We start from the raw sequence: 12,140 nt of genomic DNA on the forward strand, positions 1-12,140 counted from the left end.
CGTCCTCTGACGTGTCTATCGTGGTAGCGATGCAAGTCTTGTTGGTACAACGTTGATCTTATAAGCGCTAGCTCACTCTCCTCCTCCAAAAGGTCTAGGCCATCCTGCCTTGCCTCCTCGGCTTCAGCCTCCGAGTAAAGATCCACTCGGGGAGAGTTGTGGCGCAGATCACTCAACAAGACCGCCTCTGATCCGTACACCATAAAGAATGGGGTGCGGTTGGTGGATCGATTCGGGGTCGTCCGCAATCCCCAAAGGACAGACGGTAACTCGGTTACCCAGGCGCCTGCTGCATGAATTAGGTCGCGCATGTGGCGAGGCTTCAATCCTTGGAGTATGAGTCTGTTTGCTCTCTCGGCTTGCCCATTCGACTGTGGGTGCACCACAGAGGCGTAGTCGACCCGAGTGCCCTGGGTGTAATAGAACTTGTGGAACTCATCCGAGTCGAAGTTAGACCCGTTGTCGGTGATGATGCCGTGTGGGACTTAGAATCTGAAGATAATCTCCTTGATGAATTGAATCGTAGTGGCTGAGTCCAGCTTTTTTATGGGTTTGGCCTCAATCACTTGGTGAACTTGTCCACTGCTACCAGTGGGTGCGTGAAGCCACTCGCCCCAGTCCGGAGGGGGCCGACCATGTCGAGTCCCCAGATGGCGAATGGCCAAGTGAGGGGGATAGTCTTCAGGGCAGACACCGGCTTGTGTGACTGGTTCGCATAGAACTGGCACCTGATGCATTGATCCACTATGTCTCGGGCGGCCTCATTGGCTCGGGGCCAATAGAATTTGGCTTTGAATGCTTTGGCGACCAAGGTCCGAGAGGATGCATGATGCCCACATGTTCCCGAGTGAATCTCTTGCAGTATTTGTTGCCCTTCCTCCGGGAATATGCATTGCTGAGTGACTCCAGTCGTACTTTTCTTTTATAGTTGATCTCCCATAACGGTGAAGGCCTTGGATCGGCAGACGATCTGGCGGGCTTCACCTTCATCCTTTGGGAGCTCTTGCCGGAGCAAGTATGTCAGGTATGGCTCGGTCCACTTGGGAGGTATGATTAGTATCTCTTGGACCAGATCAATTACTGTGGGAATGTCTACTTCAGTCGGATTGGAAGGTCCGACTGGTTGCGGGGGCTCTTCCACAAAAGGATCTTCCTTGATCATGGGCGAGTGTAAGTGTTCTAAGAACACATTCTTGGGTACTGCCTTCTGAATGGAGCCCATTTTGGCTAGGTCGTCAACCATTTGGTTTATGAGTCGTAGTACATGATGGAGCTCCAGCCCTTCAAAGTGTTTTTCCAGTTTCCGAACGCGTTGAAATAGCCGGTCATCACAGGGCTACGGATATCCCATTCTTTCATGACTTGGTTCACCACTAGATCCGAGTCACCATAAACCATCAGTCGGCGAATTCCCAGAGAAATTTCCATTGACAGCCCATACAGGAGAGCTTCGTACTCGGCTTCGTTGTTGGAGTCGTCGAAGTGAATCTAAAGCACATAACTGAGTCGATCGTCCATAGGAGACACCAAGACCACTCCGACCTCGGAGCCGTGGAGAATCTTGGAGCCATAGAAGAACATCGTCCAGTGTTCAGGAACGCTCGGGGCAGGCTGCTCTTGTTCAATCCATTTGACTAGGAAATCTACCAAGGCTTGTGACTTGATGGCTTTCTTAGCTTCAAACTTTATGTCCAACTGAAGGAGCTCGATGGCCCACTTAGCCACTCGGGCCATGGCTGTTGGGGAACGTAGTAATTTCAAAAAAAATCCTACGCACACACAGGATCATGGTGATGCATAGCAACGAGAGGGGAGAGTGTTGTCTACGTACCCTCGTAGACCGAAAGCGGAAGCGTTATATCAACGCGGTTGATGTAGTCGTACGTCTTCACGATCCGACCAATCCAAGTACCGAAAGCACGGCACCTCCGAGTTCTGCACACGTTCGGCTCGGTGACGTCCTCACCTTCTCGATCCAGCAAGAGGGGCGAAGTAGTAGATGAGTTCCGGCAGCACGACGGCATGGTGACGGTGTTGGTGAAGAACAATCTTCGCAGGGCTTCGCCTAAGCACTACGAAAACTATGATGGAGGATAAACTAGAGGAGACGGGGTTGCCGGCACACGGCTTGGTGTTTCTTGATGTGTCTTGGGTGCTAGCCCTACCCCTCTATTTATATGTTGAGCCTTGGGGTCGAAACTTGGAGTAAAAGCCTCCACAAAGTCGGTTTCACCCGAAAGGCAAGAGTCCTTCTCGGACTCCAGGGCCAGACGCCAGGGTTCCCAGCGTCTGGACCCAGACGCCAGGGACCCTGGCATCTAGCCCCTGGACTCCGCAAAACTTCCTTTTGCGCTTTCCAAAAACCTCGTGGGCTTTCCCCTTTGGACCAGATAAAGTGTTCTTGTGCCCAAACATTTCCCGAAACATACGGAACCCCTTCCGATGGATTCCGGAACCCTTCCGGAGATCAAACACTACTATCCACATATCAATCTTTACTTCCGGACCATTCCGGAGTTCCTCGTCATATCCGTGATCTCATCCGAAACTGCGAACAACATTCGGTCACCAACATACATAACTCATAGTACTATATCGTCAACGAACGTTAAGCGAGCGGACCCTACAGGTTCGAGAACTATGTAGACATGACCGAGACACCTCTCTGGTCAATAACCAAAAGCGAGACCTCGATGCCCATATTGGCTCCTACATATTCTACGAAGATCTTTATCGGTCAGACCGCATAACAACATACGTTGTTCCCTTTGTCATCGGTATGTTACTTGCCCGAGATTCGATCGTCAGTATCTCAATACCTAGTTCAATCTCGTTACCGGCAAGTCTCTTTACTCGTTCCGTAATACATCATCCCGCAACTAACTCATTAGTTGCAATGCTTGCAAGGCTTTTAGTGATGTGCATTACCGAGTGGGCCCAGAGATACCTCTCCGACAATCGGAGTGACAAATCCTAATCTCGAAATACGCCAACCCAACAAGTACCTTTGGAGACACCTGTAGAGCACCTTTATTATCACTCAGTTACGTTGTGACGTTTGGTAGCACACAAAGTGTTCCTCCGGTAAACGGGAGTTGCATAATCTCATAGTCATAATAACATGTATAAGTCATGAAGAAAGTAATAGCAGAATATTAAATGATCGAGTGCTAAGCTAACGGAATGGGTCAAGTCAATCACATCATTCTCCTAATGATGTGATCCCGTTAATCAAATGACAACTCATGTCAATGGCTAGGAAACATAATCATCTTTGATCAACGAGCTAGTCAAGTAGAGGCATACTAGTGACACTCTGTTTGTCTATGTATTCACACAAGTATTATGTTTCCGGTTAATATAATTCTAGCATGAATAATAAACATTTATCATGATATAAGGAAATAAATAATAACTTTAGTATTGCCTCTAGGGCATATTTCCTTCAGTCTCCCACTTGCACTAGAGTCAATAATCTAGTTCACATCGCCATGTGATTTAACATCAATAGTTCACATCTTTATGTGGTTAACACCCATAGTTCACATCGATATGTGACCAACACCCAAAGGGTTTACTAGAGTCAGTAATCTAGTTCACATCACTATGTGATTAACACCCAAAGAGTACTAAGGTGAGATCACGTTTTGCTTGTGAGATAATTTTAGTCAACGGGTCTGTCACATTCAGATCCGTAAGTATTTTGCAAATTCTATGTCTACAATTCTCTGCATGGAGCTACTCTAGCTAATAGCTCCCACTTTCAATATGTATCCAGATTGAGACTTAGAGTCATCTAGATCAGTGTCAAAAACTTGCATCAACGTAACCCTTTTACGACGAGCCTTTTGTCACCTCCATAATCGAGAAACATATCCTTATTCCACTAAGGATAATTTTGACCGCTGTACAGTGATCTACTCCTAGATCACTATTGTACTCCCTTGCCAAACTCAGTGGTAGGGTATACAATAGATCTAGTACATAGCATGGCATACATTATAGAACCTATGGCTGAGGCATAGGGAATGACTTTTATTCTCTTTCTATCTTCTGTCGTGGTCGGGCTTTGAGTCTTACTCAATTTCACACCTTGTAACACAGGCAAGAACTCTTTCTTTGATTGTTCCATTTTGAACTATTTCAAAATCTTGTCAAGGTATGTACTCATTGAAAAAACTTATCAAGCGTCTTGATCTATCTCTATAGATCTTGATGCTCAATATGTAAGTAGCTTCACCGAGGTCTTTCTTTGAAAAAACTCCTTTCAAACACTCCTTTATGCTTTGCAAAATAATTCTACATTATTTTCGATCAACAATATGTCATTCACATATACTTATCAGAAATGTTGTAGTGCTCCCACTCACTTTCTTGTAAATATAGGCTTCACCGCAAGTATGTATAAAACTATATGCTTTGATCAACTCATCAAAGCGTATATTCCAACTCCGAGATGCTTGCACCAGTCCATAGATGGATCGCTGGAGCTTGCACATTTTGTTAACACCTTTAGGATCGACAAAACCTTCTGGTTGCATCATATACAACTCTTTTTTAAGAAATCCATTAAGGAACGTAGTTTTGACATCCATTTGCCAGATTTCATAAAATGTGGCAATTTGCTAACATGATTCGGACAGACTTAAGCATCGCTACGAGTGAGAAAATCTCATCGTAGTCAACGCCTTGAACATTGTCAAAAAAACTTTTTTTCAACAAGTCTAGCTTTGTAGATAGTAACACTACTATCAGCGTCCGTCTTCCTCTTGAAGATCCATTTATTTTCTATGGCTTGCCGATCATCGGGCAAGTCAACCAAAGTCCACACTTTGTTCTCATACATGGATCTCATCTCAGATTTCATGGCCTCAAGCCATTTCGCGGAATATGGGCTCATCATCGCTTCCTCATAGTTCGTAGGTTCGTCATGGTCAAGTAACATGACCTCCAGAATAGGATTACCGTACCACTCTGGTGCGGATCTCACTCTGGTTTACCTACGAGGTTCGGTAGTAACTTGATCTGAAGTTACATGATCATCATCATTAGCTTCCTCACTAATTGGTGTAGGAGTCACAGGAATAGATTTCTGTGATGAACTACTTTCCAATAAGGGAGCAGGTACAGTTACCTCATCAAGTTCTACTTTCCTCCCACTCACTTCTTTCAAGAGAAACTCCTTCTCTAGAAAGGATCCATTCTTAGCAACGAATGTCTTGCCTTTGGATCTGTGATAGAAGGTGTACCCAACATTTTCTTTTGGGTATCCTATGAAAACGCAGTTCTCCGATTTGGGTTTGAGCTTATCAGGTTGAAACTTTTTCGCATAAGCATCGTATCCCCAAACTTTAAGAAACGACAGCTTAGGTTTCTTGCTAAACCATAGCTCATACGGTGTCGTCTCGACGGATTAGACGGTGCCCTATTTAATGTGAATGCAGCTGTCTTTAATGCATAACCCTAGAACGATAGTGGTAAATCGGTAAGAGACATCATAGATTGCACTATATCCAATAAAGTACGATTATGACGTTCGGACACACCATTATGCTGTGGTGTTCCAGGTGGCATGAATTTGTGAAACTATTCCACATTGTTTTAATTCAAGGCCAAACTAGTAACTCAAATATCCGTCTCTGCGATCAAATCGCAGAAAAACTTTTATTTTCTTGTTACAATGATTCTCCACTTCACTCTGAAATTCTTTGAACTTTTCAACTGTTTCAGTTTCATTAAGTAGATATACCCATATTTGCTCAAATCATCTGTGAAGGTTAGGAAATAACGATACCTGCCGCGAGCCTCAACACTCATCGGACCGCATACATCGGTATGTATTATTTCCAATAAGTCAGTAGCTCGCTGCATTGTTCCGGAGAACGGAGTCTTAGTCATCTTGCCCATGAGGCATGGTTCGCAAGCATCAACTAATTAATAATCAAGTGATTCCAAAAGCCCATCAGCATGGATTTTCTTCATGCGCTTTACACCAATATGACCTAAACGGCAGTGCCACAAATAAGTTGCACTATCATTATTAACTTTGCATCTTTTGGCTTCAATGTTATGAATATGTTTATCACTACAATCGAGATCCAACAAACCATTTTCATTGGGTGTATGACCATAGAAGGTTTTATTCATGTAAACAGAATAACAATTATTCTCTAACTTAAATGAATAACTGTATTGCAATAAACATGATCAAATCCTATCCATGCTCAACGCAAACACCATATAACACTTATTTAGGTTCAACACTAATCCCGAAAGTATAGGGAGTGTGCGATGATGATCAGATCAATCTTGGAACTACTTCCAACACACATCGTCACTTCGCCCTTAACTAGTTTCTGTTCATTCTGCAACTCCCGTTTCGAGTCACTAATCTTAGCAACTGAACTAGTATCAAATACTAAGGGGTTGCTATAAACCCTAGTAAAGTACATATCAATAACATGTATATCAAATATACCTTTGTTCACTATGCCATCCTTCTTATCCGCCAAGTATCTAGGGAAGTTCCACTTCTAGTGACCAGTCCCTTTGCAGTAGAACCACTTAGTCTCAGGCTTAGGTCCAGACTTGGGCTTCTTCACTTGAGCAGCAACTCGCTTGCCGTTCTTCTTGAAGTTCCCCTTCCTCCCTTTGCCCTTTTCTTGAAACTAGTGGTCTTGTCAACCATCAACACTTGATGTTTTTCTTGATTTCTACCTTCGTCGATTTCAGCATCACGAAGAGCTTGGGAATCCTTTCCGTTATCCCTTACATATTATAGTCCATCACAAAGTTCTAGTAACTTGGTGATAGTGACTAGAGAACTCTGCCAATCACTATCTTATCTGGAAGATTAACTCCCACTTGATTCAAGCGATTGTAGTATTCAGACATTCTGAGCACATGCTCACTAGCTGAGCAATTCTCCTCCATCTTGTAGGCAAAGTACTGTCAGAGGTCTCATACCTCTCGACACGGGCATGAGTATGAAATACTAATTTCAACTCTTGGAACATCTCATATGCTCCGTGGCATTTCAAAAAAACGTCTTTGAAGCCCCGATTCTAAGCCTTAAAGCATGGTGCACTAAACTATCAAGTAGTCATCATATCGAGCTTGCCAAATGTTCATAACGTCTGCAGTTTCTCTTGCAATTGGTCTGTCACCTAGTGGTGCATCAAGGACATAATTCTTCTGTGCAGCAATGAGGATAATCCTCAGATCACGGATCCAATCCGTATCTTTGCTACTAACATCTTTCAACTTAGTTTTCTCTAGGAACATATCAAAAAAAAAACATGGGAGCTAAACGCGAGCAATTGATCTACAACATAGATATGCTAATACTACCAGGACTAAGTTCATGATAAATTAAAGTTCAATTAATCATATTACTTAAGAACTCCCACTTAGATAGACATCCCTCTAATCCTCTAAGTGATAACGTGATCCAAATCAACTAAACCATGTCCGATCATCACGTGAGATGGAGTAGTTTCAATGGTGAACATCACTATGTTGATCATATCTACTATATGATTCACCCTCGACCTTTCGGTCTCAGTGTTCCGAGGCCATATCTGTTATATGCTAGGCTCGTCAAGTTTAACCTGAGTATTCCGCGTGTGCAACTATTTTGCACCCGTTGTATTTGAACGTAGAGCCTATCACACCCGATCATCACGTGGTGTCTCAGCACGAAGAACTTTCGCAATGATGCATACTCAGGGAGAACACTTATACCTTGAAATTTAGTGAGAGATCATCTTATAATGCTACTGTCGATCTAAGCAAAATAAGATGCATAAAAGATAAACATCACATGCAATCAATATAAGTGATATGATATGGCCATCATCATCTTGTGCTTGTGATCTCCATCTCTGAAGCACCGTCATGATCACCATCGTCACCGGCGCGACACCTTGATCTCCATCGTAGCATCGTTGTCGTCTCGCCAACTATTGCTTCTACGACTATCGCTACCGCTTAGTGATAAAGTAAAGCATTACAGGGCGATTGCATTGCATACAATAAAGCGATAACCATATGGCTCCTGCCAATTGCCGATAACTCGGTTACAAAACATGATCATCTCATACAATAAAATATAGCATCATGTCTTGACCATATCACATCACAACATGCCCTGCAAAAACAAGTTAGACGTCCTCTACTTTGTTGTTGCAAGTTTTACGTGGCTGCTACGGGCTTAGCAAGAACCATTCTTACCTACGCATCAAAACCACAACGATAGTTCGTCAAGTTAGTGCTGTTTTAACCTTCTCAAGGACCGGGCGTAGCCACACTCGGTTCAACTAAAGTTGGAGAAACTGACACCCCCCAGCCACCTGTGTGCAAAGCACGTCGGTAGAACCAGTCTCGCGTAAGCGTACGCGTAATGTCGGTCCGGGCTGCTTCATCCAACAATACCGCCGAACCAAAGTATGACATGCTGGTAAGCAGTATGACTTGTATCGCCCACAACTCACTTGTGTTCTACTCGTGCATATAACATCTACGCATAAAACCTGGCTCGGATGCCACTGTTGGGGAACGTAGTAATTTCAAAAAAATTCCTACGCACACACAGGATCATGGTGATGCATAGCAACGAGAGGGGAGAGTGTTGTCTACGTACCCTCTAGACCGAAAGCGGAAGCGTTATATCAACGCGGTTGATGTAGTCGTACGTCTTCACGATCCGACCGATCCAAGTACCGAAAGCACGGCACCTCCGAGTTCTGCACACGTTCGGCTCGGTGACGTCCTCGCCTTCTCGATCCAGCAAGAGGGGCGAAGTAGTAGATGAGTTCCGGCAGCACGACGGCGTGGTGACGGTGTTGGTGAAGAACAATCTTCGCAGGGCTTCGCCTAAGCACTACGAAAACTATGACGGAGGATAAACTAGAGGAGACGGGGTTGCCGGCACACGGCTTGGTGTTTCTTGATGTGTCTTGGGTGCTAGCCCTACCCCTCTATTTATAGGTTGAGCCTTGGGGTCGAAACTTGGAGTAAAAGCCTCCACAAAGTCGGTTTCACCCGAAAGGCAAGAGTCCTTCTCGGACTCCAGGGCCAGACGCCAGGGTTCCCGGCGTCTGGACCCAGACGCCAGGGACCCTGGCGTCTGGCCCCTGGACTCCGCAAAACTTCCTTTTGCACTTTCCAAAAACCTCGTGGGCTTCCTATTTGCTATCGAGGGTGGTGGAGATGTTGCTCGGAGCAGCATTCGGGTCTTCAGGATGGATGTGCACTGGCTTTGTCTCCCCTGCCGACTGGAAAGCAGATTCTGTAGTCGGCTTCTTGGACTTCAACAACTCGCTTGTGTCCACCGCTTTCTTGTATTCGTCCAGTTCGGCCATCGCCATCTGCTCATTAGCAATCTAGGAGCCCTTCTAGAGGTACTCTTCGGCCAACTTCCGATTGCCTGTGATGGTGATCACGCCTTTCGGCCCTGGCATCTTAAGCTTAAGATACACGTAACATGGACGGGCCATAAAACGTGCGTAGGCAGGCCTACCCAGGATGGCGTGATAACTGCTTCGGAAGTCCGCCACCTCGAAAGTCAGTCGTTCCTTTCGGAAGTTCTTCTCCTCGCTGAACACGACATCGAGGGCAATCTGGCCAAGTGATTTGGCCTTCTTCCCAGGGATTACCCCGTGGAACTGCATGTTCCTCTTGCTGAGCCAGGTCATCGGGATTCCCAACGATTCCAATGTGGCGGCATAAATGATATTAAGCCCGCTGCCGCTGTCCATTAGGACTTTGCGCAGTCGGACTCCTCTCACAACAGGATCTACCACCAAGGCATGCCGCCCCGGGGTCGGTATGTGGGCCGAGTGATCCGACTAATCAAAGGTTACTGGCGTCTTGGCCCAGTCGAGAAATTTGGTGACAGTCGGAACTGCCATGTTGACCTCTCGGTTGATGACTTTGAGGTGACCCTTGCTCTCGATGTCGGCAAAGATCATCAAGATGTTCTCGACATTGGGGTACCCAGAAGTACCCTTGGCTCCATCATCGTCATCTTCATCCTTGTCTCCAGAGGAATCTTGCCGCATCTCTTGCTTCAGGAGTCGACACTCCCGAGTGGTGTGTTTGGGAAAAATTAAATTACCCTCCTCATCTTTATTCGTATGGATCTGGCAAGGTTGGTCGAGGATGTTGCTCTTCATGGTGACTTGCTTTTTCCCTTTCCAATCTTTCTTCTACTTTTGGGAGCTCTTTTTGCCTTGGCCGGCCAGAGCCGCGGCCTCGGCGCTCCCTTCGGTATCTGCTTTCCGCTTGTGCTTCTTGCCCTTGTTCTCTGACTAATGCGCGTCGCCTGCTCGGCTCTTGCCGCTCCTCAGTCGGTCTTCCTCTTCACCATTGGCATACCGGTTGGCTATCTCCATAGCTCGACTGAGAGTCGGGGTCTCAGTTCGGCCAAACTTCATGTTCAGCTCCCGGTACCTAACTCCGGCCTTGAAAGCACAGATTACCTGGTGCTCGGTGACGTTCTCCACCATATTGTGCAAGGTGGTCCACCGCTGAATAAACTCTCGGAGAGTCTCATTCAGCTTTTGCACACAGTGTTGCAGCTCGGTTAGGCCACCCGGTCTCTTGTATGTGCCTTCAAAAGTCTTGATGAATACCCTCGCCAGGTCATCCCAACAGAATACTCTGCCTGGCGGGAGCTGAGTAAGCCAAGCCCGAGCGGAGCCTTCCAGCATCAGCCGCAAATGCTTCATGGCCACATTGTCATTGCCGTTGTCGATCTGGAAGGCCACTCGATAATCTTCTAGCCATATCCCAGGCTTGGACTCGCCAGTGAATTTGCCAATCCCCGTGGCCAACCTGAAGTTGTTGGGAATCTCAGCCGCTCATATGTAACGGCTGAAGCACTCGGGACCTGATGGTACGGTACCACTCGGTACGGTGTGATCTTGGCCTTCTCGCAAGGCCCGGCCTCTGTCGACCAGGTTCTGAGCGAGAACTGATCTCGCGTTGAACAACGGGTCTCGAGTGTCTCTTGATGGACAAGAAGGACTCAGCCTGCGATCGCTGCTGTGTGTCCGTCTGTCGTCGTAGGGCTAGCGCCCGTACGCGACATCCCGTGGTGGAGGCATCAGGGCACGATCGTAGTTGTCTTCATGCTGGGGCGACACAACTTGATCGCGCCTCCGATCTTCATGATGATCTCTGGAGGAAGAAGTGGCTCGGCGCCTGGCCGAGCCAAGTGGGCTATGAGCCAACTGGACGGCCTCCGCATGCATGGATGCGCCATGGATCCGGTCTCCGGACTGGGGCACGGCCGCATTCTGCGATAGCGCCGTCTTGAGGAGCACCTGGATCTGACAAATCCCTTCTCCAGCTAAAGAACCAGAGGGCTGAATGGAATCGACGATCCGAGTGGCGGCTGCTAAATTTTGAAGTGGAGTACTGAGGACTTGATACTTATGAGGTTGGTCACTCGAGTAGAGCCGGCGTTTGTGTCGACTCGAACTGGGTTGATGGTGCTCGCATTCATCCAGTTCCCTTTGAAGTCGTTCAAGGCGATCCTGCTCGACCAGAGTGTCCAAGCGAGCCGACTCCATGGCTATCACCTCGGGAGTCGTCCCGGTGACCGGAGTGTTTAGGAGCTGGTCGTTCCTACGACGGAGCTCGTCCCGCTGCTCCCGGGTGAGAGCCTGAGGGACATACGGCTCGTGGCCCGGCAAGCCACCGTTGGTGTTGATGTGGGACATACCTGCACGGCCGTCTTTGGGCTCCGTGTAACCTGGGGGTACGCGGTGCTCAGAGTTATCCGCCATGAGAATCTCAGCGGTTGACTCGATGCTCTCGGATTCAGACTCCTCTGAGGAATCAGCAAGCGATCCGTTAGAGAGGTTGAGGGCGGGCTCGTCGAACTCGAGAGCCGCCACTTGTTCTACCGCTTCCTGGGTGGCAACAGCGTGCTTGATCCAGTGTTGCAGCCGCGAGCTCCCGGAGCGTTTGTGACGACGCGCAATGGTGGGGTACACTACCACTCGGTACGGGGCCGAGGGCTGTCGGAGAAGGACCCCGTAGGAGGAAGCACGGAAGTGTGTCGCGCCACGGACGGGCAATGCCTCCATGTCCAGCGGGGCCTCGCGTAGCCACCCCAAGTCATCGGCGATGAA

At 47.3% G+C, this 12,140-nt stretch overlaps 1 protein-coding gene across 1 annotated transcript; it reads right to left on the reverse strand.

The window, feature by feature from the left end:
* Positions 1–9,395: 9,395 nt before the first annotated feature.
* On the reverse strand, positions 9,396–9,758 carry LOC109758671 (uncharacterized). Its single transcript, XM_020317541.1, has one exon. The coding sequence runs from the start codon at positions 9,756–9,758 to the stop codon at positions 9,396–9,398; it is 363 nt and encodes a 120-aa protein (XP_020173130.1).
* Between the last annotated feature and the right edge of the window lie 2,382 nt (positions 9,759–12,140).

This window comes from Aegilops tauschii, chromosome 3 (assembly GCF_002575655.3).
Source record: "Aegilops tauschii subsp. strangulata cultivar AL8/78 chromosome 3, Aet v6.0, whole genome shotgun sequence".
Taxonomy (NCBI): Eukaryota; Viridiplantae; Streptophyta; class Magnoliopsida; order Poales; family Poaceae; genus Aegilops; species Aegilops tauschii.